General features: G+C 37.9%; 3 protein-coding genes and 1 pseudogene across 9 annotated transcripts; 2 read left to right on the top strand and 2 right to left on the bottom strand.

The window, feature by feature from the left end:
• Nucleotides 1-776: 776 nt before the first annotated feature.
• LOC148297762 (uncharacterized) lies at nt 777-8,249 on the top strand. Its single transcript, XM_088248158.1, has 5 exons — nt 777-1,026; nt 1,115-1,353; nt 1,435-1,560; nt 1,794-1,859; nt 8,109-8,249. The coding sequence occupies exons 1-5, from the start codon at nt 777-779 to the stop codon at nt 8,247-8,249; spliced, it is 822 nt and encodes a 273-aa protein (XP_088104284.1).
• Nucleotides 8,250-9,748: 1,499 nt separating this feature from the next.
• Nucleotides 9,749-12,526, bottom strand: LOC110769670 (geraniol 8-hydroxylase pseudogene; annotated as a pseudogene).
• A 1,090-nt stretch (nt 12,527-13,616) lies between these two features.
• On the top strand, nt 13,617-15,974 carry LOC110769576 (AAA-ATPase At3g50940-like). Its single transcript, XM_021973588.2, has 2 exons — nt 13,617-14,756; nt 14,836-15,974. Exons 1-2 carry the CDS (start codon nt 13,743-13,745, stop codon nt 15,244-15,246), a joined length of 1,425 nt encoding a protein of 474 aa, XP_021829280.2. The 5' UTR covers nt 13,617-13,742; the 3' UTR covers nt 15,247-15,974.
• On the bottom strand, nt 15,457-21,270 carry LOC110769555 (U-box domain-containing protein 6). Of its 7 annotated transcripts, none has more exons than XM_088246482.1 (6): nt 20,717-21,270; nt 19,905-19,997; nt 19,153-19,338; nt 18,847-18,954; nt 16,783-17,975; nt 15,457-16,462 (listed from the first exon to the last, which is right to left on the bottom strand). In XM_088246482.1, exons 2-6 carry the CDS (start codon nt 19,953-19,955, stop codon nt 15,670-15,672), a joined length of 2,331 nt encoding a protein of 776 aa, XP_088102608.1. In that variant the 5' UTR covers nt 19,956-19,997; nt 20,717-21,270; the 3' UTR covers nt 15,457-15,669. The 7 variants fall into 7 exon arrangements, with proteins under 7 accessions (XP_088102608.1, XP_088102609.1, XP_088102610.1 ...); XM_088246483.1 differs by having other exon boundaries at nt 20,853-21,270; XM_088246484.1 differs by having other exon boundaries at nt 20,992-21,270.
• Between the last annotated feature and the right edge of the window lie 1,747 nt (nt 21,271-23,017).

Genomic DNA, 23,017 nt, shown 5'->3' with positions numbered 1-23,017 from the left:
CTCCTCCGTCCCCTGTCAGTCTGTCGCCTCCTCCGTCTCCGCTCATCCCTGTTAGACGGCGGCCCCCCACTCTCTGTCTCGCTCGCCACCGCCGAACTGTCGTGCTCTCCGGTCTCCCTCGAAACCCAGTTGGTAAATTTCCCAACGCTCCCCGATATATATTTTTTCAATTTTTAAGTTTTATTTCAGAAATTTTCGGATTAAGTTTGGAATTGTTTTGCTGTTTCAATTTGTATATTTATTTTGTAATTGTTTAAATTGCTGCTTAGTCTGATGGTTGGTTAGGATTTGTATTGGATTTGTATTGCGGCATATTAAGTGTTTAAATTGCTGTTTCAATTTTGTTTTTTTATTGGATTTGTATTTTTTTTATTTCAGATTTTTTTTTGTATTGAAATTGCATTGTGGTGTACGATTTGTGAATTTTTAGGTGTATTGCTGTTAGATTTCAGATTTGATTGGAGCATTTGCTGCTGTTTTTTGTATTTTGATTAATTTTCGGGGGCTTTAAACTATGTGCTACTAACCAAACTATTTCAAAATTGGGCAGCAATTTGATTTTTCTTTATTATGTGCTTCTGATTTTTGTAATATCATACATGTTTCTATTTTGTTTGCTTTAAAAAATGTGCTTCTGTTTTTTGCCATATAAAGAATACATGTTTCTGTTTGTTTTTTAAATATTGAATTTGTTGTTCTTTAGGCTTTGAGGTTTTTTTTTTTACAAAATAATAATTTTACCCAAGGATGTTTTTTTAATTGTAAGACCTTATCAGATGTCACAACTTATCAGACGTCGTAAGATGGTGATGACTTCACCTAGTTCAGCTCCCCCGACTGCGGTGTCAGCTCCCACTGGTGTAGCACAGTTGCAGGACATGCCAGTTTCTCCCCACGTCTCCCGGGCCCCGGTGTCATCAGAGTCATCAGTGGCGCAACCAGTTAGTGCCAGGTGGCGTCACCGCCCTCCCAGCACGACCGACACCACGTCGCCATCTGCTGCTAGTGCGTCGGGGTCACAACCAGGTAAAGATTTTCCTTCAACTCTAGTTGTTTCAGACCAAGAATGTTAGTAGGATTTGTTATTTAATGTTAATTTTATATTTCTTTGCAGCCAAGAAGAACACCCGAGGACCCTGTCGCCAGTTGATGACGGCCAAAGTCACCCGGGTGAACAACATTCGTATCAACATCGCATACGACGCGCGACATCGGGCTGCACCAACGGCTGACCAGCACAGCTCGTTGGCCCATGACATTGGATCCGTCGTTCGGACTTATTGCCCGATCAAATGGAAGTCCTGGAGGGTCATGCCTGATCAGGTGCGGATGGAGATGTTAGGACACCTGTCGGTATGTATTTTATACCTTTTCATTGTTTTTCCCTTCAAATTTTATTTCTAATATTTAATGTATGTAATGAATTTATTTTAGACAAACTACAATTTGGAGAACGTCGGCGAAGAGTTGTTAGCCTACATCAACAGACTCTTTGCTGACAGGTACAAGCAGTGGAAGAGCGACCTGCATCACCATTTTCAGGCATATGATGATACGCAGGTTGCTCTTCAAGAGGGTTGCCCGAAGGAGCTTGAGGGCCGGGAGGATAGTTGGCAGTGGCTCTGCGGTCATTTTCAAGAGGCCGATTATGTGGTATTTTTATATATTAAATTGAAACTTATTACATGTTTCTTACTAATGTGTATTTAATTTTTTATAAATTCACTTTCAACTAATATTTTTTATTTTTTGTATAACAGAAGAAGGCCAAAGCAAATAAGGGCAATAGGCAGAGGAAGACTCTTCTCCACCATTCAGGTTCCATGCCCTTCTCTTATAGGATGGAGGCGCGGCGCCAGGTAATAATAAAGTCGTTTTTATTTATTTTTTAATATGTCATTAATATTAATTTATTTTTTTCGTACTAACATTTTTTTTTCTGCTCAATTTAAGGGGGGGTCCAAATTCCCAGAGATTGACGTATTTGGCGACGTTTATGTTCGACCTGGGAATGAGTTGGCGGAGTCCCTTCATGTAAGTAGCCTTTAATTTAAATTATTATGTAAGCCTCCAAGTTTTTATAGTTATTATATGAATGTTTTAATTCATATTTTATGTTATGTTCAACAGACGACTATGATTGAGAGGAGCCAGTTGGTTCTTCAGGAGTCCGCCTCCCAGCTTCCTCCCGATACGCCGCTCGAGTCCGTGGTTCCTCCATCGGATGCAGGGTTTCAAATCCTGACTGAAACCTTGGATCAGAGTCTCGGGAGGCGCTCAGGGACATATTGTCGAGGGATGGGGAATGCCAGGCAGCGGCCACCTAGACCCCGTGAATCATCAGAGTCAAATGAAGAGGTGACTGCTTTGAAGACAGAGGTGGCGGACCTCAAGAGTCATTTGTCTCATATTCTACAGTCCCTCGCTCACTCCGGCATTTCAATCCCGCCTTTTACTCCCCCGTCGACCTCCGAGCATGGCAACCACACCTCTCCCCCTGTCAACAATGTCCAGACCTCCGAGCTGCATTTGCCAGACGACAATGTAGATCTTGGAGGGTTGTTTGATTAGATTTTAACATTCTTAATTACATTTTAAATATTTCTATTGTACTAAATACATTATGTTATAACATTTTACATATTTCTCTTTATTACCTTTTTCTAATTGCAATTTCATTTCATTATTTTTTTTAAAAATAAATAAATAAATAACCAAATTTATTTTTTTTACCAAAATAATTCAATTTAATTTTAAATTAAAAATAATATATTTATTTTTTACGCGACGATAGTTTCCGTCGCGCAAAATTTTTTTGAAAATACACAACCGTAAAAATAAATTTTAAAGAATTTATTTTATTTTGCACGACGAAATAATTTGTCTCTCTAAGTAAATGCGACAAAAATATTTCGTCGCGCAAATATTTTAAACACGAATCCACTCGTCGCACAATACCTGCGCCACGAACGTTACTCGTCGCGCAGTGTCCTTACAACGACTATATTTCGTCGCGCAAATATTCTAGACACGAATATACTCTCGTCCCTCTGCTTTAGCGCGACGACGGTTTCCGTCGCGCAAATTGTTTTTAAAATACACAACCGTAAAAATAAATTTTAAAGAATTTATTTTATTTTGCGCGACGAAAGAAGTTGTCTCTCTAAGTACATGCGACAAAACTATTTCGTTGCGCAAATATTTTAATCACGAACACACTCGTCGCACAGTACCGGCGCCACGCATGGTAGTCGTCGCGCAGTGTCCTTACAACGACTATATTTCGTCGCGCAAATATTTTCGACACGAATATGCTCTCGTCCCTGTACTTTAGCGCGACGCTTATGATTCCTCGCGCTATGTTAATGCAACGAACCTATATTCGTCGCGCAAAACTTTGACCGACGAAAAATCTCATCGTCCCGCGAAATAGGGTGCAACGAAGGCTTACCGTCGCTCATTTTGCGCGACAATTTTAATATGTTCGTCGCGCAAAGTGGATCTTTACAATCTTTGCGCGACATATTTTGCGCGACGAATATTCTGTCGCATTACTATTTGTGCGACACAAATGTACTTTGCGCGACCAAAACTCCTTCGTCGCGCAAATACAAAAATCTAGTAGTGCATGTAGGGGGAATTTCATACCCTTGATAACTTTTCATTCCTAATTACTGCAGTAACCAAACATGAGAATGAGAGATAATTGCATTTCCTAGTCCTCATTTCTCAACTTTCCCAAACATAGGAATGAACATTCTCCATTCCCATCTTGTGGGATAGAAATGAGAAGTTTATTCCCAAGAAGTTCAATTCGTGAACCAAACGGGCCCTTAGGTTGTTCGCCTAGGGCCTCCAAAACGTAGGACCGCCACTGACGAAGTGGCTGTGATGGTTGTAGTAGCATGAATACCTAGAAGTGGTGGTGATGGTTGTATTTTGGTAGTTAAAACTTTTTTTTTTTTTTTTTAAAGTAATGGGATTTTTTTTTTTTGTGGACCAAATTTCCCCTGCATAACTAGGTGAAGTTATAAAAATTAAAAAATTAAAATTGACATGAATTGAGGATTGTTCATAAATTACTTCAAATTGAAACCACAGGGACAAAAATTATCAAATTGAAACAATAAGGATCTTAATGGTAAAAATGATAAACCATAGGAATAAAAAAAAAGTGACTTTTTATCATAAATAAAAGAGCTAAATTCCTTTTGAAAATTGCTTGAGAAGCTTGTTTCTCTCATCCGAACATTGACCATGTGTGAAAAGTTTGGGAAAAGGTACTCAATCTTGGATTGGAAAAGGTACTCAATCTTGGTCGAGATGAGTAGGACATCTAATAAAGATGAATATGAAATTATATACTAGTTGAAATGTCATGGTATAATCCAAGTCATGTTGCTAGACGGATCCTTTGAGATTAAATAAAGAAAGATTTTTGATAACATGAATTATCAAAAAGTTATATTGCCGAGTGTTTAAAAATGGCAAGGAGATTAAATTAAGACATAGCTATGTGAAGTTATCAAGAATTTCATATATATTAGAATTTGATTTTGTAAGTAAGTTAAACTTACAAAGGTTTGATGTGGAACACCAATGAGATGGTGTTAAAGTCCAATTTATTAAATCACCAATAGTGGAAACTCAACTCAACACTTGATGAAACATCATGTTCTTGAGTTCAATGAGTAAAGTACATCATATGTAGTGGTTGCAAGCACTAAATGTTTTAAGAAAAATGAGAACACTATTAATATCTTTTCCATCCAAGGTTAAAAGTGCTTGGTACCTGTATGATAAAAAAGAAGGTGAGTATTTACTCTTAATAGACATGATTGAAAGTACTTATTTACCAAAGCACTACATGTTTATCTATATAAGTGTAGAGGGTGGTGCCGCCTTCTATGCGACTTAGGACTTGTCACTAAAGCACTCATGAAAGTGGGTATAGACACAAGGCCAATCCACGTGTCAGTCAATTAAACACACAAGGGGATTAAAGAATTGTGTGTAAGATGTATCTGGCTAATCACAATAAGAATGCAAGTTCAAAATTTATATATTTAGCATTACTTGATTAACTTTGATATGTTTTCACTAACCTAAGATTCAAGTCCACAAGACATCATAGTTTATTCACAAAGTCTTTAAAGGAATTACTCAAGAAACTTTCTAAACTTGTTTTCGAAACCTTTTAAAAGTTATACTTAAGTTTTGTTTTTGATTTCTTTGAAAATGGTGGAGGATTGTTAGAAATTTTCAAACAAAGAAAAAGTGACCGGTCATTTTAGGCAGGAAGTTCTAGTTTTGATCCCTGTATAAAATGACTGGTAGCCCGAAGAAAAAATGACCGGTCACCTCATGTCTGGGGTGCAATTTTGAAGTACCTTTTGAGTGTTTAGATGAGTCTCTTGGTGCCTAAGTGTTTGGATTAGATATATGAACGTTAGAAACACTTCATATACACAATTCAAATATAAAGACACTCTCTTATATGAAGAGATGTGATCTCTTTGAAGTAGTACCTCTTGATTAAGAGGTGCAATCCAAGAGAAACCTGGTTTCTGAATTAAGGGTTACACCAATTCAGAAAGGACACATATATCTCTATAAATAGAGGAGAATTCTCTGCAAAACGAACTTACTTTCAATCCTATTTCTATCATAACTTCTCTCCATCATATTTTACAAAGTAAAAACCTTCTAGAGACTATAATCTGCAGCAATAGCTTCTAGATATTCTTGAGTGTCCTTGTTATATTCTTGAGTGTGTTTGGGATTGTCTTTAGTTGTGCAAAACATTGACAACATATAGCTATTAGGCTAGGCATAAGGTTTATTTTCTTAACCTCTTTGCACAAAAGTAATTAAGGCAAATAGAGTCTGAAAAAGAGTGTATACATACACACCTTGAAGCATCTTTCATCCTCTCATTATCATTCCTTCTTAAACACTTCTTCTGTAAGCCATTCCCACAATATTTTTAAGGGCTTGTCCAATATAGGTCCCTACAATTTCTATTTCCTAGACATATACCCATCATTCTATAAATCTATGTGTAAAACCCAATTTCAAACTTAAATGACCAGTAAGATATAAGAGGTCGTAGTATTCCTATGTTTTTACATCATTGCCATCATATTTCATATTTTATTTATAATTAATTCCAAGCATTTCATTAACTGCTACAATTGTAATTAAAACTCCCTATTAATAGCATATCAATCACCCCATTTCTTTTGGTTGCCATTCCCTCTAACATATCGCCCCCTAAAATTGCAAACCAAAAATATATATATGTAAATTACATGTCTAATAATGTACATATGAAAAATATAAATATAAATATATAGGTATATTATTTACCAAATTTTAAAAAAAAAAATAGGTCGGTTACTTTGTAATTGATATTTCCGTACATTTTTCATAAATTAAAAATAGATACACAATAATTTATAGAAAATAGGTGCGTTGTATAATTGAAATTTATACACATTTTTTTATAAATTAAAAATAGGTACATTATACTAGGTAAATTGTTTTACTAGGTAGTTGCGTTGTATAATTGAAATTTATGCACATTTTTTATAAATTAAAAATAGGTACATTATTTAGAAGAAAAAAAATAAGTTCATTATATACAGGTAAATTGTTTTACTAGGTATACATTATTAGAGAGAAAAAAAATAGGTACATTATTTAGAGAAAAAAATAGATACAAAATTTAGCGAAAAAATAGGTTCTATATACTAGGTAAATTGTTTTACTAGGTACATTATTAGAGAAAAAAAAAAATAGATACATTATTTGGAGAGAAAAAATAGGTTCATTTTTTAAAAAAAATTGTTTTCATAAAACAAACAATAAAAAGATGATCAAATTATTTTTCATAAAACAAGTAATAGGTGCTTTATTTAGAGAAAAAAAGAGTACATTATTTAGAGAAAAAATAGGTTCATTTAAAAAAAATGTTTTTCAAAAAACAAACAATAAATAGATTATCAAATTATTTTTCAACATAATTAAAATGTACACTATTATTCATAAAACTATAATAAAATGGATTACTAGTCGTATAATTCATAAAAGGAAAACAACATTAATTTCTAAATTCAACATTGAATTTAAATTACTAATACGTTAAATAGATTACTAGTCGTAATTCATAAAAGGAAAACAACATTAATTCAAAAATAGATTACTAGTCGTAAAATACATTACTAATATGTTAAATAGATTACTAGTCATAATTCATAAAAGGAAAACAACATTAATTCAAAAATAGATTACTAGTGGTAAAATACATTACTAATACGTTAATGTTGAATTTAATATTTAATTTCAAATAAGTTTCCAAATTAATTCCTACATCCATTACAACCATTTGGTGATCTTTCCAAATTCAACGTGTGTCATTAATTACACCCCCAATAACACATTAAGTCATAAATATGGGTAGTTTTGGAATTCGAAAAATACAATAAATCAGATTTTTAGTTATATTAGGTAACTTGCTTAGTTGGATCCTAGTCATCGGGTATTATTTGAAAAAATTGGGTATTTTAAATAGAAAACTAAAGGAAAGGGTTGTAGGTGATTTAAAAAGAATTTTATGGGTCTAAGCTCAATTTACTATATTTTTAAACACAAATATCCAACATCAAGAGACTATTTCCTCTTTTGGGGTTAGAGAATGATGCTTTGGTTAGTTCTATTGTGAGTAACTCTAATTGGGCTTGGCCTCTCTTGAGTGCAGATGAGTTAATTCATGTTAGAGTGATGATGCATAATATGCTGCGAATTCTTTTAATTTGGATGTGGTTCGCTGGGTGCCTGCGTCTAATGGCCTTTTTTTTGCTGCTTCTGCTTGGGATTTTCTCCGGATTTCAATGTCCTTGCTTTGGTTTAACCAAAACAACCCTAGAATGAGTTTTATTATGTGGATGGCCATCAAGGGGAAGTTACCTACCCTCGAAAGAATTGCTGCTTATCGTCCTCTTGTTGTGACGTCTTGTCCGCTCTATCATGGCCCTCCCGAGTCCATTGATCATGTTTTCTTTAAGTGTTCCTACTCTGAAGCTATTTGGCGGTATTTGTAAGTGTAGAGTGGTGGGCATTCCTCATTCTTGGCATCTGTTAATTCCTTGGGCCTCTTCTTCGTGGAATGGAAAATCGGCGAGATCCGTTGTCAAGAGACTTTGTCTTGCTGCTTCTGTCAACTTCATTTGGAAGGAAAGAAATTGTAGGATCTTCATAAACTCTTTTTATCCCCTGCTGTAACAATCAAGTTAGTTTTGAATTCTGTTAGGAGTAGGCTTTGCTCTATAGGATTTAAAACTTCTCTTGCCAATGCCTTCCTTGTGGAGGACTGGAATGTTTCCATTAACTAGCTGCCTTTAGGGTTTTCTGTTTTTTATTTTATTTTTGGAGGTGTCTGTCTTTTCAATGGACTGTCATCTTTTGTTTGTTATGGGCTGGTCTTTTGACGTTATTGTTGTTTGTTCTTGGGGCTTGCCCTCCTTGGTTATAAATTCATTTAATTACCAAAAAGAAAAAGTGTGTAGGGCTTACTGTCTTGAGGCCCAAGGCTTGAGGTCTTCAATCCAAGCTTTGTCAAAAGTGCTAATTATCCTCTTATTTAAATTGCACTGACTAAAAAGAAGTTAATGTAATGAGGGCAATTTATTCTCAACTTCTCTGGTAATAACTACCTCACATCCAATAGAAGTTGTTATTGCCAGATTACTAGTATCTAATAATACAACGAACTTATGTGCGTGAGATTTGAACTTAGCACATATTAAGATTTAATGAATCAGAAAAAGAAAAGAAGAAAAGAAATCATAAATAAAGATACGAAAAAAGATTTTTTCGTGCTGATATAATGAATGGTTATTACACTAAAAGGTTAATACAACTATGTTTCATATTTTAACAATATATTCTTTGATAGAGCGGAAATTATAAAGAGTAATTTACAGTAACACCCCATGAGATTTTCAATGTTTTCACAAACTCCATGAGGTTTTCGGTGTTTTCACAAACTCCATGAGGCTTTAGAAATTATACGAACACCTCGTGAGGTTTCAAATTGTTTTCACAAAACCACTTTCCATCGATTGTTCATCCAAAAATTGATTGTTTCATAAATAAAATGACAAATTTAACTACAATGAATGTACATGCAAGATAATCTCAAAGGCTAACTTTGTGGAGAAACTCTTTGGTAGAAACTTTATCTGCAGTTGCTTTTAGGAATCCAAGTTACTTCTGGTATTTTGTAAGGCTAGATATTTGTAGGCTTGGATATTACCAGCTTTTACTTTAGGTGGTAAAGATTGGTGTGTGTACACTGTACAGAGTGTATACTACACAACTAATTTATATGTATCAAAGAGAGGAAAAAAAAACCTCTTAACTAAGTTATCAAATATCATAAAATTATCAGAAACCCAAGTACTTGTTATTTGAAAGATTATGAGCAAAGCCACACTCACTTGGTTACTTGAGCTGTGGGATTTCATTATATTTATAGAATACCGAGTACAGATACAAACAAGGGAGACAAGATCCCTAATGCAAGGCGGCAGACAAGCCTCCCTAATGCCAAGGCAGTCCACAATTCTAAGTACCTAGGAAACACAATCGAGGTACATGGAAAACACAAATCACAGAGTCTATCACAAATATATGTCACGGTCTCTCTTCTCCAATTCTTGCATAAAATCCAACAATATAGAGTCCATTAAATTTCACAAAATGACTTGGGCACAGCTCTAAGAGGGTGAGCCATTTGCAAGGTGAGGCCAAACTTCTCTTCCATGTTCAAGGTCTCTGGTAAAACCCCATCTTCGAGCTTCCATTCAAAAGAGTTAATGAGTGAACCCAACATCAAGGGCAGAATTCGCATTGTCCATGGCAAGCCAGGACATATTCTCCTCCCAGCACCAAATGGGATAAGCTCAAAGTTTTTCCCAGTAACATCAATTTGGTCATCCAATCCCAAGAACCTCTCAGGCACAAATGAGCTTGGGTTGTCCCAAATGCTGGGGTCTCTGCCAATGGCCCATGCATTCACAAACACTTGTGCACCCTTGGGTACAATATACCCGCAGATTTCAACGTCTGAATCGGCTTTGTGAGGGAGAAGCAATGGAGTTGCTGGGTGCAACCGAAAGGTCTCCTTGATTATTGCTTGGAAGTGTTTGTGCCTGATAAATCACGGCCATGAGCTGGCCGAATGAGCCCTTTCTCTCGGCCCTGGCACTTGTTCGCAGAAGCTGAAGCGCAGCGTTTCGCCAGGGTATTTCGCCTTCCTAAAAATAAAAGAAGAAATGCTAAGGCATGGTCATCTCGGCCTCAAGCGTAGGCCGAGGCCGAGGCCGAACAAAATTGCGGCCAAGGCATTAAAGGCAAATCATCACGTGACAGCAGGGTCCCAGGCTTCATTTAATGAAGTAGTGCCTGTTTAATGCAGCAAACCCATTGGCCACAAAGAAGCATCTAATGCATGAGGGAAGGTGGGAAGTGACTGAAGTCAAGATTTGGTGATGAAGATCAGAGTGATTAGACGTGAACATTCTCACAAGAATTCTGACAGCCTGAGATGTTGGTTCACCAGCTATCCAGGCCATAAATGCGTCTCCACGGCCAAAGGCTCAGAACCCACGATCAAGGGCGGCGGCCGAGATTCACCGAGATTTCTGGGGTCTCACCACCATGCTTCACGATCCCAAATGTCGATTGGACTGCCCACTTGCGCTAATCAGACTCCACTACGCGTAAATTCAGCCTCGATTACTCATCCAGGGACTCTTCCTATAAATACAAGACTCGAGCTACATTCAAAGGGTTCAACACCAAAACAAAGCCTCCCACGGAGCAACTTATTTTTTTCCTGTAATGCACTTTCAATATCTTTACTTGCTTTCCTAGGAGTAGTGTTAGATTGTAAGGAAAATCCATTCATCAATATATCATACGACCCTTGATTTTCAAGGCGCCGGAGCATCATCCTTGTTGTTCGTTCACTCACCCCATATATCACACAACCGTCGCTCCCTGAGCAGCGCGCCGGAGCACCGCCCAAAACCCACCACCAACACCATCACTCAACGGCCTTGTAGTTCAGGCCGTGAACCTAACAGCCGAGACCAGTTCCTCTCTCGGCTACAATCGTTTGACTAGGAAGACAGATCAAACAGGCGCACCACTCATCCATCCAACACTCATCAAAACATCAACGCACGGTAGACCGTGCTGGCGCGCCCGCGCACAACCGCACCGCACCCAAAAAGCAGGAAACCCCGTGTTAACGCACATCCCCTCAGCCCGGAACTCCAGGCCGTGAGATCTGCGCGGCAGACAGGAAGTAAGGAAGCCAAGCAATGTCTCCTTCCTCTACTGGTTTTCCTTTGCCAATGATTTTCTCCAGCTCTTGTTGAGCTTTTGACAGCTTTTCAGGGTTGCGTAGCAGCTCAGCCATTGCCCATTCCAACGTGGCTGAGGTTGTATCTGTGCCCGCAGTAAATAGAATCTATTCACATAATAAGTCACAAAAATTAATGGTATAACAAATTGTAATGACCGAGCAAGTAAAAACCAAAAAAAAGTAAAAACTAACCAGAAGCAGATGTTGAAGTTTGGTCATGTCCATGTCCTCACTGTTCACTTCACTGATGTTCAAAAGAGTATCCAACATATCATTGGTTGTGACATAATCATGGGCTTTTCTAGATTCCAATCTTTGGCTAATGATGCGGTCAAAGACCTGTTCTATCTTCTGGACATGTTTGATCATGCGCCGCCTAATTCCCTGGGGGTCAATTTTCCTAAGAACAGGGAAAAAGTCAGCCCAGTTTGGCTTCCCTGCCTCTTCCATCGAACCCCACATAGTCTCCTTGAACTCTCTGGCCATCTCGCTACTTGCGTCAGCCAAATCCACAGAGAAGATAGTACGCGACAGCAGATTGAGCGTCGTTTTGAAAGCGGCCCTTCCAATATCTACCGCCTCACCTTTGACCAAGCTTTCATTGACATCAGATATGAGCTCTTGCACTTTCATGCGGCGGCTGGGTTGGTTGGCGTCGAGGATTTTGGGGGCGAACAAGTGAGAGTTGCATATTTTTCGAAGGCTTCTCCATTTGGGTGAAGTTGGTATCCAGGGCAGGCTGTCTCCGCGAAGGTCACTGGCTTTGATTGCATCTGGCACGGTTCGGTTGGACAAGAATTGGTCATGGGTTCGGAGGACTTGTTTGGCTGTGTTTGACGAAGAAACAACCACCGTTGTTACTTGGCCGAGTTGCAGAGTCATAATGGGGCCATAGATTTGAGAAAGCTTAGTGAAATCGAGATGGAGTTTGTTTCCAAGCTCTAGGAGATTTCCAATGAAAGGAAGTGGCTTTGGTCCAGGTGGAAGAAGATGCTTTTTGGGGTTGGCTTTGCTTCTGAGGGCTTGAACTGAGAACAAGAACACACAAAAAGGACTGGTTAGGAGGACCATACAAAAACTCAAGAAATCCATTCTCTCTCTCTCTCTGGTTGTAATTGCAGACAGAAACAAAAGTTAAGGGAGAGCATAAACCTTTTCACCTTCGACGTCCTAAATAATTGTTAACGTGAAGTACACCAGCCACGTGGTGTATCCGGAACACCCAAAAATTACTCTTTATATGTTCCAGGTACACCACGTGGCTGGTGTACTATTCAATAAACATAAGACATGTGGAATTATTATTTAACTTACTGCATTTCTTTTTATTACATGTGGCGGGCTGCATTGGAAATATTTCATATGTCCTCCATCTATAGGATGGTACACCAGCCACCTGGTGTACCCCGGAACACCCAAAAATTACTCCTCTCTCTGGTTGCTGTACTTTTCTCACGTTCCACTCAGTTCTATAGCAATTATTGTTTGCTGTTAGGCACGTGTCAACAAGGCATTGGATAATTGCCTCAACTAGTGTGAATTAGGTAGCTATTTTAATTTAATTTTTTGTTTGTCGATTAATTAGGCAGCTATTTGTTTTATATAAAGGCCAATGCAATCACTAACAATGAGATTAATTCAATTGGCCACTCAGATTGTACCATTTTCGTCGTGGCCAAACTACGACGCTACTCCTCTTGGAATTTGGAGGGACTAGTAGCCTCGTCTTTTCTACGTATAAGCCTACTGTAAATAAATAATAATAATAATTTTCGAATAATAAAAAATCGTTGCCGATGAGTTTATCTCAATAGAAAAAGGTCTTGACTTGCTTCAGGTTGTTAGGTTAGTGACGATTTGCATAAGCCTATTGAACTAAGAGTTTGTTTCATTTTGGGGGTTTCTTCTTCAGGGACCCAAAAATAGGTTAACCCGGTTGGAATTCTTGGGCTTCAAAAAACAAGAGTTTATTCATAACTGATTGGGCTGTTCCCATAGAGAAAGATTGGGGCTTTGGCCAGGTACATACAATAAATAAAAGACGTAATATTCTTTTGAAAATTGCTTGAGAAGCTTGTTCCTCTCATCTGGAACATTGACCAGGTTTGAAAAGTTCGGGGAAAGCTTGCTAATATTTTAAGCATCAACTTAGTATATCTACTCAAACAGCTTCAAGTGGAAGCTGGATTTCCCATTTTGTGTTCTATAAAATCCCTTTACCTCAATTTCCAACTCAACTCAACAAGCCAGCAATCACAAAAAGCCTCCTTTTCATTACAATTCCCTCACAATTATTTCACAATTGAAGATGTTTTCTCTAACAAGCATGCCTTCAACAACATCAGTCCTATCAACCTACACCACCTTCGCTGCAGGAGCAATGCTGCTCAGGACAGTGATCAATGAGGTCCAGACCATAACCAGCCAGTTCATTCCCCAAAAACTCCAAGACAAAATCCTTGCCACAATTGGAGGCCTTTTGGGTAATCTTCCCAACTCTCAAATGACTCTTATCATTGATGAACGCAGTGGCCTCTCTGTCAATGAGATTTACCAGGCCTCAGAAATCTACTTAAGCACAAGGATCGCCCCTTCAATTGAACAGCTTAAGGTTTCCAAGGCTCCAAGCCAGAACAACTTCTCTGTTACCATCAACAGAGGCGAAAAGCTTATCGATGAATTCGAAGGAATCAAGTTGAGATGGGAATTCTGTTGTACTGAAACCAAGAGCACACATCATGACTATGAAGACTATTCTTCCTCAACAGAAGTGTCTGAGCACAGGTCAATTCAGCTCAGCTTCCATAAGACATACAGAGAGAAGGTGTTGAGCACTTATCTGCCATATGTTGTAGACAGGTCAAACGCCATACAAGAAGAAAGAAAAGTGGTTAAGCTTCATGCTCTGGGGAACTTTAATGAAGAGTATAATGCAGGTCCCTGGGGATCGGTCATCTTTGATCATCCATCTACTTTTGACACATTGGCAATGGATCCAAAGCTTAAGGAGGAGTTGATTGATGACTTGGACAGGTTCGTGAGGCGAAAACAGTTTTACAGGAGAGTAGGCAAGGCATGGAAACGTGGGTACCTGTTGTATGGCCCTCCTGGTACAGGGAAGTCTAGCTTGATTGCAGCCATGGCTAATTACCTCAAGTTTGACATCTATGACTTGGAGCTTACGCATCTGCGTAGCAACTCCGAGCTCAGGAGGCTGTTAGTCTCCACTGCAAACCGATCAATACTGGTAATTGAGGATATTGATTGTAGCATCGAATTGAAGGACAGAGAATTTGGAGGCGGCAACCCCAATGACAGCCAGGTAAGGACCAAGAGCAACAAGTTTTTCATGCAAGTAATTTCTGACTGATTTTATATTAATTAAGCTCTCCTTTTTACAGTTAACTCTATCTGGGTTGCTGAATTTCATTGATGGGTTATGGTCAAGCTGTGGAGATGAGAGGATAATCGTGTTTACGACCAACTACAAGGACCAACTAGATCCGGCATTGTTGAGACCAGGCCGCATGGATATGCACATTCACATGTCCTACTGTACACCAGGGGGATTCAAGATCCTTGCTTCAAACTACCTCGGAATAAAAACTCACCGTTTCTTTGACAAAATTGAAGCATCCATTAGGGAGGTGGAGGTGACTCCCGCAGAGATTGCGGAAGAACTCATGAAAAGTGAAGACACCGATACGGTGCTTGGAGGACTTGTTGCATTCCTCAAGAACAAGAAACAGATGGACAGTAATGCAGGAGTCAATGTTGAAGAAACAAAAGAAGTCCATGAACAAGAGAAATAATGCCTGGAAAACAAGGAGCTAATATATAGAGAAATGGAAAATAATCTCCACCTTCAGTTGAATAACTTGAGAAATTCCCTTTCCTTCAAATAATTTATGTTCCGATTTCATTAAAATATATTGCAGACTACAACTTTCCATATCTTTCGTATGGTCTCAGTCCCTATGAGCAAAACAACCAAGCAAGTATGATAAAAATAGTAGAAGAGCTTTATACTAAAACTAACCACTTGAATTATGATAAACATAATACATGTATTCCTACCTGAAAGAGAAAAGTAAACCAAAATCCATAGATTACAGGGGCCTGTACATTCTGCTCTTTGAGAAAAGAGAATAAAAAAGAATAACTAGGAATGCCCATAAGAAGAGAACAAAGGAAATGAAAAGATGATACAACAGAAATTTACAGCACCGTGGGACTTAACACTGGTAAACAGAATAGCTTTTGCTCTTCCACAAAAACCTAAAAGGTTTGCTCATCTTTCTTCTTGAGACTGATTTGCATAGTGGCTTTGATTCTGGAACAGACATTGGCTTGTCGCTATTTTCAACAGACAAATGCACCTCCGCCTCTGCAGGCGGTTGGTCTCTTTGTCTCTGCTCACGGAATAGCATTAAAAGCTTTTGAGCCTTCTCTTTTCCTCTTGATGTACCATTCACAGAAATCGACACCAATGCAGGTATCACCCCTTCCTTTAGGACCATCTGACTGCATTTATCATTCCCATTACACAACAAAAAGAGACATGAGACAGCTTGCTCCTGCTCAATGGGTTCATCAGCCTCCAAAATTGTTGCTAGCGCACTGATAAGACCCGAATTTGATATCATTTCATCTCTTGCAGAGCTACTCGAAGCCAAATTTATCAAAACAGCTGTACATTTTTCTGTCCATGTAAGGTCACCAGAGTTCGCAAGAAGGGTTTGGAGACCACTGATAATACCAGCTGAAAGTAGATTTGGAATATTTGATGGAATGCCAGAAAGGTTGTATAGGGCATGGAGGGCATCCAGCTTGCATTGGATTTCAATATTGGCTTGAAGGAGCTGGGTTAAGAAAGGGACAGCAGGGCTTGTGCCAACTATGTGCTTGGCTTCTTCAAGGCAGGAGAGATTCAGATAGAGGGCTGTCGCAGGTCCATGAGAACTGGGATTGGAGATCATTTCCTCTAGCAATGAAATTACTCCTGATGCTAACATCGTTTCTTTGTTTCTGGAGGAAAAAAATAAAGAATCGATAAATTTCCAAGTTTTTAGTCCAAGAATAAGAGCTGAGAGACAACACATTATCCTCTCGACCCATGATGCAATGGAAATATCAACACATAAAAATTAATCGCTATGTTGCACCCATTTCCCAGAAAATTTCTTAACATTAGTGAGCCATATTTTGATTCTTAATAGACCTCTGACCTTTTCCAGACATTTAGCAGACCACATAATCGCAATTTAATTCAAAATTAAAATATTATCAAACATAGCCTGTGGTCACATCGGATTCGTATAAAATCTGGAAATTTTATTGAACTATACCTGTTATTATTGACAGCAAGATTGAAGAGAGCCATGGCTCCACTTTCCTGAGCTAAAACATTTGCTTCACGCACTGCTGATTTCAGAAAGCATAGAAGTGCTTCAACAAACCCATTAGCACCCATATACATCCTGGCCTCCTCATCATCCTTCAGCAAGAACCTTAATTGCTCCACGACCTTGCACTTCTTCCTGAAGTCTGCACCTTCATTTAAGACAGTTAAAAGACCCTGATAACTTTCAAAAGCATCAAGCTCAGACTCTTCCTCCACCGGAGACACGTCTTCTGTTTCATTCCCAACAGCTTCATCTATTGTGCCACTCTCCTCTAAAGGAACCACCTTGACACCTTTCAACTTGCAAGAGCCAACACTACCCATAGATTTTGAATTAGTAGACTCAGACTCAGACAACGCAAGCCTCCAATAGTTGAGGTCAAGAGACTCCGGGGGACCATCAGGAACAGAAATTCCATTCTGTTCGCACCAACTAGCAATGAGACCCTTGACACAGTAATTGGGAGTTAAAGAAAGATGAGACAACTTCTGTTGAGTCTTTGGGCAGGTATTATGCCCATCGCTGAACCATTTCTCAATGCAAATCCTTTCATAGGTCTGACCAGAAGCAATGATGACCGGATCATACATAAGCTGCAGTGATATAGGACACCTCAACTCTTCAGGTGGAAGAGGCATCTGACCTGACCTCCGATTGTTTGGCTTGGAATTAAAAGAACTCTTGAAATTAAAAGAACCAAGTTTTGACAGTTGTCGGTCAAATGCATGACCATTGCCCCCAGGTGCAGCATCCTCAATTGAACCCTGAATAGTGGGAGAACAAGGTGCGGAACCCTGTGAATCATTGTCGTCTGAGATTTCACTTCTAAACAACTTGGAGTATTTTCTCATAAGATGTAATAGATAAGCCACAATTGATTCTTTCCGCTTGTCTTCCTCAGCACGGGCTCTTTGGATGAGTTTCTTTAGAGCTCTTCTCTCAGTAAGAGCTGCCCTAGAAGAGGTAATACCAAGTTTGATAGCAGCCTGATGAAAAGATTCCAGCTCATTATTGTCATTACAGTTGTCAAACTTTCTCCCTTGTTGGAGGAGTGCAATTATTTCATCACCAACTTGCTTCTCTGATGGATCAAGTGAGAAGACAGTACCCTCAAGTTCACTAACAATCTCTTCAATCTGAAACAAGTTCAACACTAAATGATGTTAAGAACACATATAAGTGATATACACAAGTGTAATAGCAAGAGAAAACCACAAGACACGATCACCAAGGAATTATAGCATCACCAGTTAATTTCAAACAATTTCTATTAAGAAAACATAAAGTTATATGGAAAGAAAGATGCCTTGTATTGTAAAGCACCAAATTAACAAATATAGGCATGCACCAGGACCAGTAAATGGGTTATACAATTGTGCAGCACTAAACCAGTTCGCCCAAGATAACAAAAGGCTGGACATGACCAAGTTTCATTGTAGGGAACCACATGCAATCAGATTAGACTTCAACCTCTAGTAGGTCATGAACGGATGAACCATGAGGTCCATGATAACCAACACAGGAAAATAGTGAATGACCATATAAGAACCACACTGAATAATAGAGAAAGCTTCCGGTCAATTCCTAGGTTAGAATATGGGGGAGAAACAAACCACATTAATAATACCTCAACCCTTTGGTGGACCATTGGGATTCACAGTAACCTTCTACTGAAAATTACTGGTCAGACGTTCAGCAATCAAAGTAAATTTCCTATTATGCATTTCAAAAATGAGGCAGTTTGGAGTTTAAGACTTTGTTAAAAGGTCAGAAACCAGAAAAGCGATTCATGGACCTCAAACGCCAAGTCATGACATTCCAAGACCCTATCAAGTTGACTCAACAATCACAACTAGATGTATAAGTATAACGGTAACTCCGTGCTTGCGTCTACTCGCTAAGAGCAAAGTTGTGGAAACTATCTTCACCAGGGCATGCACAATAATGAATTATGATATAAAAAGCATTCAACTGAAATTACCAACGACCACCTCAAAAAATAATTACCTGACAACCAATAGATTGTGGAACAATATCTTCAACACGCCTAAGACTATCCATGAGAGCACATCTTGCCTTCTCAAATTTCAAGAGCACAGAATCCCCAGTTATAGCCTGAATGATAAAAAGTAAGTTCTCCGTTATACACACAATATACTAATTCACAACCTCATCTAGAATGGAAACAAATTTAGACAACAAACGAGAAATCTATTCCTCTATGGTACAAGGGGAAAGTCTACTTGACGTTTCTGGGGATGGGAGTAACAACTACTGAATAAATTACCAACGCAATATTGAGGAAAAACCTACCAAGTAAAGTTTACTACATTCGGAGCAATGCTGAAGAACATTCTTAGCCTTTTCAAGTGCTACATGCAATGAACATAAAGCTTGGATGCCCGATTTGCTCCTAGGTCGAGCTGCTTCCAAAGAAGGAAAAATTGACATTACTCTGCAATAAATCGCAGAGAGTTCCTTGCACAGTTCTCCATGCAACTGCAGAAGGAAACAAAGGTGATCAATTATATACACTGATACAACCATATGACAGAATACAGACTTTCAAAAGGTTAGAAATGGGGGATCCATGCTGGTAAATTTTCCAAAAAGAATATGCAAGCCAGCTTCGAAAAGAATATACACAACTACCTATATGTATATAAGCACACGACCAAATTCTCACCAAAACCTTGTACTCTCACAATGACTTCAAACTTCTCTGATTCCAAATTTTTACCAATCTTATAACCGAATAAATAAGTTTGATAGATGCAACTACACCCTCCCGAGGAATGGCATGGACCCGGAGTATATGTAAGAAAAACCCATAAACTAAAATAACTGTCTTAAGTTAACTAACAATTCCTAGCTAGCATTACCTACGTAGTCCAGGAACTTGGGTGATTAACAGTTCACACACGTAATTTCAGGAAACACATAGGAAGTCAGCAAATATAAATGTTGAAAAAAACAAAGTTATGTTGAGTTTGAAATATTTTGCAAAAAAAAAAAAAAAACAATACCAGTCATTAAATGTATTGCCACCCATATCTCATTCATACCTTGGCATCGCTGGCAGCAAATAAACTTTCTTCAACCTCAGTAAGATCCATGATTCAAGCTCACTTTGATAACTATGATGAAAGTTTATACATCTGCATTGCCGAAAAAGACAGTAAAACAGAATTAGCAAAGGCATAAAGGAAGCTTCTCATTAAATGTCTAGAGCATTAAACATAAATAAGCCAAAATTCTACAACTAAGTTTAAATTTTGGCTGCATCGACTAAATAGGCATGGCAGTGAAAATAACACAGTGCACTGTTGGATTTCTTTGGAAACTGAGGATTAAACGAAAACAGAAATAAGCATAAGCATCTAACTTGTACTTCATTTTTCCAGGTTTTCAATGATTGAGTGAAAAATCAAAAAGTGGCAATAGAGAAGAAGCCTCCACTGAGGCAATTAATTGTAATATCCCCACCCATTCATTCCTTGGGATTGGAATATTTATTAAGTAAATCCCATATTTGGAACACTCACTTTCTCAGAAACCAAACAGAGGATTGGAAATTTGACAAGAAAAAACGAGGATAAGGCCTTGAAAAACAGAATGGAAAAACCCAAAAAGAAGACTGCACAGTTGATTCAGACAATACTTCAGAAGAATGAAAAATATTTTCAAAAAACAAAATCAAAAAGAAAAAACAAATTGATTTAGACATTTCATTCAATGGCCAAAGATACAAAATATGAGAGAAGAATGTCGATTAGCAAAACACACAGATTGATTGGGACATTTCACCCATTTCGCAAAAACTCCAACTTTCAGACAAGACCCCAAATAAAAGAGGCATAGCAAAATCGAAAATGACCTTCCCGGAAATCAACATGGCCAATCAAAATTTCCAAACCTCCGCGCACAGAGATAAGAAATGTGAGAACCCCGCAATTATAGAAGCGAGTAAGCTCTAAAAATGAAGTTACAGCCACAACGCGCCAATTGCTTACTATTCAGATGCGGAACAGAAGCACACAAAACACGGAATTTCGGATGACAAATTGGAAATTTACAGCTCAATGTGCCTAAAAAGAAAAACCAAGTCTTTGACTGGAGATAAGCAGCTAGGGTTTGGAGCTGGGTGCGTACCAAAAAACCAAAACGAAACGAACTAAGGGGGCTTCATAAAAGAGCATTTAGGATATTCCCAGCAACCAAACAGAAAATTAGGGTTTCTCCAATGATCTGTACATTCCCATTTCATTACACTTAGGTCTGTGGATTCAAATAGAGAAACCGAATTTCTCGGAGTTTTTCGGGAGGGAGATATATTGGATTTTTGGTTATTCTGAGCGGGTGGGCGTAAATAGTAGGGAATATTGGAAATAATTGAAAAAATAAAATAATTCGAGACTTTGGAGAGTTTTGGTTTGGGACATATGTTTCTATTTTATTTTATTTTTTAGATTTTTTTAATTGTTAATGTCTGTATTATTTGTTTTATTTTCGCCGCTTTTGTCTCCCTGGTTCACCGGCCGACAGTTGCCGACCTCCTCGTTTGTCGGTTTGCAGATCTGTCATAAATGTGCGCGAATGACGAAATTGCCATGTCAATTGAAAATTCTGGTGGAGTAGAGTGACTTGTACTGCACAAGCACTCACTCCTCTCGGGTACTATTGGTTCCTAATTTCCTATTGCATTTCTATGACATTCCAATAACATTTATATTAATATTATGCATATATTTTGTGACCAAACTTAGTTACATCCTTTTATAATCTAATCCATTGCCATATATCATATCAATACTTTAATTAAAGCAATATACGTATATTTTTTTGGATCAATAAATATTATTATCCTCAATTATATGCTTCTTCTAATGTATACGTTATTAAATTTTTCTTCTTAAATACAAAGATAAGCCGACACGCTACTTTACTTAGTTAGATTTGACTCTCTACCATACCTCAACCTCTTGAGGCATGTTGTCAAACACCTTACCTTGTAGCTAGCAACCATATTCAAGGAGATCATTAAAGGAGTATTGGGCAATTTCATGTGCAATAATAATAGAAAGTTGGGCAATTATATGCACCGGCAAATTTATGATTGTGTACTTTTCACAATCAATAATATACGATAGTAGTATCTTCTTTATATGATAATACAAACTTATTTGTGCATGACCTTTTTTAATTAATGAGAAACAAGAGATTCAAATTTACGACCTCTCTCGATCTTGAGAGGATAACTTATTAATTGTGCAAATTTTGAGATTAGCTATTATTTCCCTTGCTCACAAAGTATTGTATCTAACCAACTAATGAAAATTCACATGGCTTTCATTCATCAGACCTTTTTTCAAGGAAGAAGAAGAAGGAAAAACAAACAAAAAGGTGTACTATTGCATCATATCATGGCTAGTGACAACTACCAATAATGACATTTTCTTTTGGAAAAGTGTAGGAAGGAATAACCACATTAGTATTAGATTGACTGTGTCACTTCCAAAAGTTGTGAATTATTTATAGGGTCCCTCGAATTCCAAAAATATAAAAATATAAAATGATAATAATTACTAGGGTCACTATAATCTATATATCTTGAAATTCAAAATGATATATTTTTTTAATACAAGTGATAGTTTAAACTATAAGAAAAAGGATTTCTCTCATACAATACCAAGGTGTCATGAAAGTTCGAACCTTAGACTACTCATTTGCAAGTAAAGACATTTTTTCCAATTGGATATATCCTGTTAGCCAAATGACATTTGTTTTTAGTTTCTCAAGATTGACATGTATAATATAAATATAACAATAACCTACTAAATTAGGGGTGGGGAAAATGAGAGGGTAGTTACGTTAATCCATGTTCAAACTGATTCCATTTGCAGCGGATGTCTCCAAGCGGGAGTACGGGAACAGGAATCCTCAATTCTGTGTGATTATAAAAACGTTGGCTCAGCATCGCTCCACGTGGTGCTGTTTTTCACCACCCATTTTAACAGTCTCCTCCTCCACCTCGCGTAGATCCATAGATCACGGATTCAGCTGTTGTTGCTCCCCCAACCGCGGTGGTTAAAATGCATTAACTAGAGGATGCAATTGGTTAAAATGTTAAAATTTACCGTCGCTTTCATCATATGAACTTACCATGTATATGTCTACA

Source organism: Prunus avium, chromosome 1, assembly GCF_965620075.1.
Source record: "Prunus avium chromosome 1, drPruAviu1.hap1.1, whole genome shotgun sequence".
In the NCBI taxonomy this organism is placed as follows: Eukaryota; Viridiplantae; Streptophyta; class Magnoliopsida; order Rosales; family Rosaceae; genus Prunus; species Prunus avium.
Note: the sequence above shows the minus strand (reverse complement) of the source record. Positions and strands in the feature narration are given on the sequence as shown.

Bases quoted from the DNA above. Each gene is read 5' to 3' on its own strand.
- LOC148297762 (XM_088248158.1), top strand. From the start codon at position 777: ATGTCACAACTTATCAGACGTCGTAAGATGGTGATGACTTCACCTAGT. The intron at 1,027-1,114 runs GTAAAGATTTTC...ATTTCTTTGCAG, and splicing joins TGCGTCGGGGTCACAACCAG to CCAAGAAGAACACCCGAGGA. The intron at 1,354-1,434 runs GTATGTATTTTA...AATTTATTTTAG, and splicing joins AGATGTTAGGACACCTGTCG to ACAAACTACAATTTGGAGAA.
- LOC110769576 (XM_021973588.2), top strand. From the start codon at position 13,743: ATGTTTTCTCTAACAAGCATGCCTTCAACAACATCAGTCCTATCAACC. The intron at 14,757-14,835 runs GTAAGGACCAAG...TCCTTTTTACAG, and splicing joins GCAACCCCAATGACAGCCAG to TTAACTCTATCTGGGTTGCT.
- LOC110769555 (XM_088246482.1), bottom strand. From the start codon at position 19,955: ATGGATCTTACTGAGGTTGAAGAAAGTTTATTTGCTGCCAGCGATGCC. The intron at 18,955-19,152 runs GTAGGTTTTTCC...TTTATCATTCAG, and splicing joins AATGTAGTAAACTTTACTTG to GCTATAACTGGGGATTCTGT. The intron at 16,463-16,782 runs GTATAGTTCAAT...TTTTTCCTCCAG, and splicing joins CTTGCTGTCAATAATAACAG to AAACAAAGAAACGATGTTAG.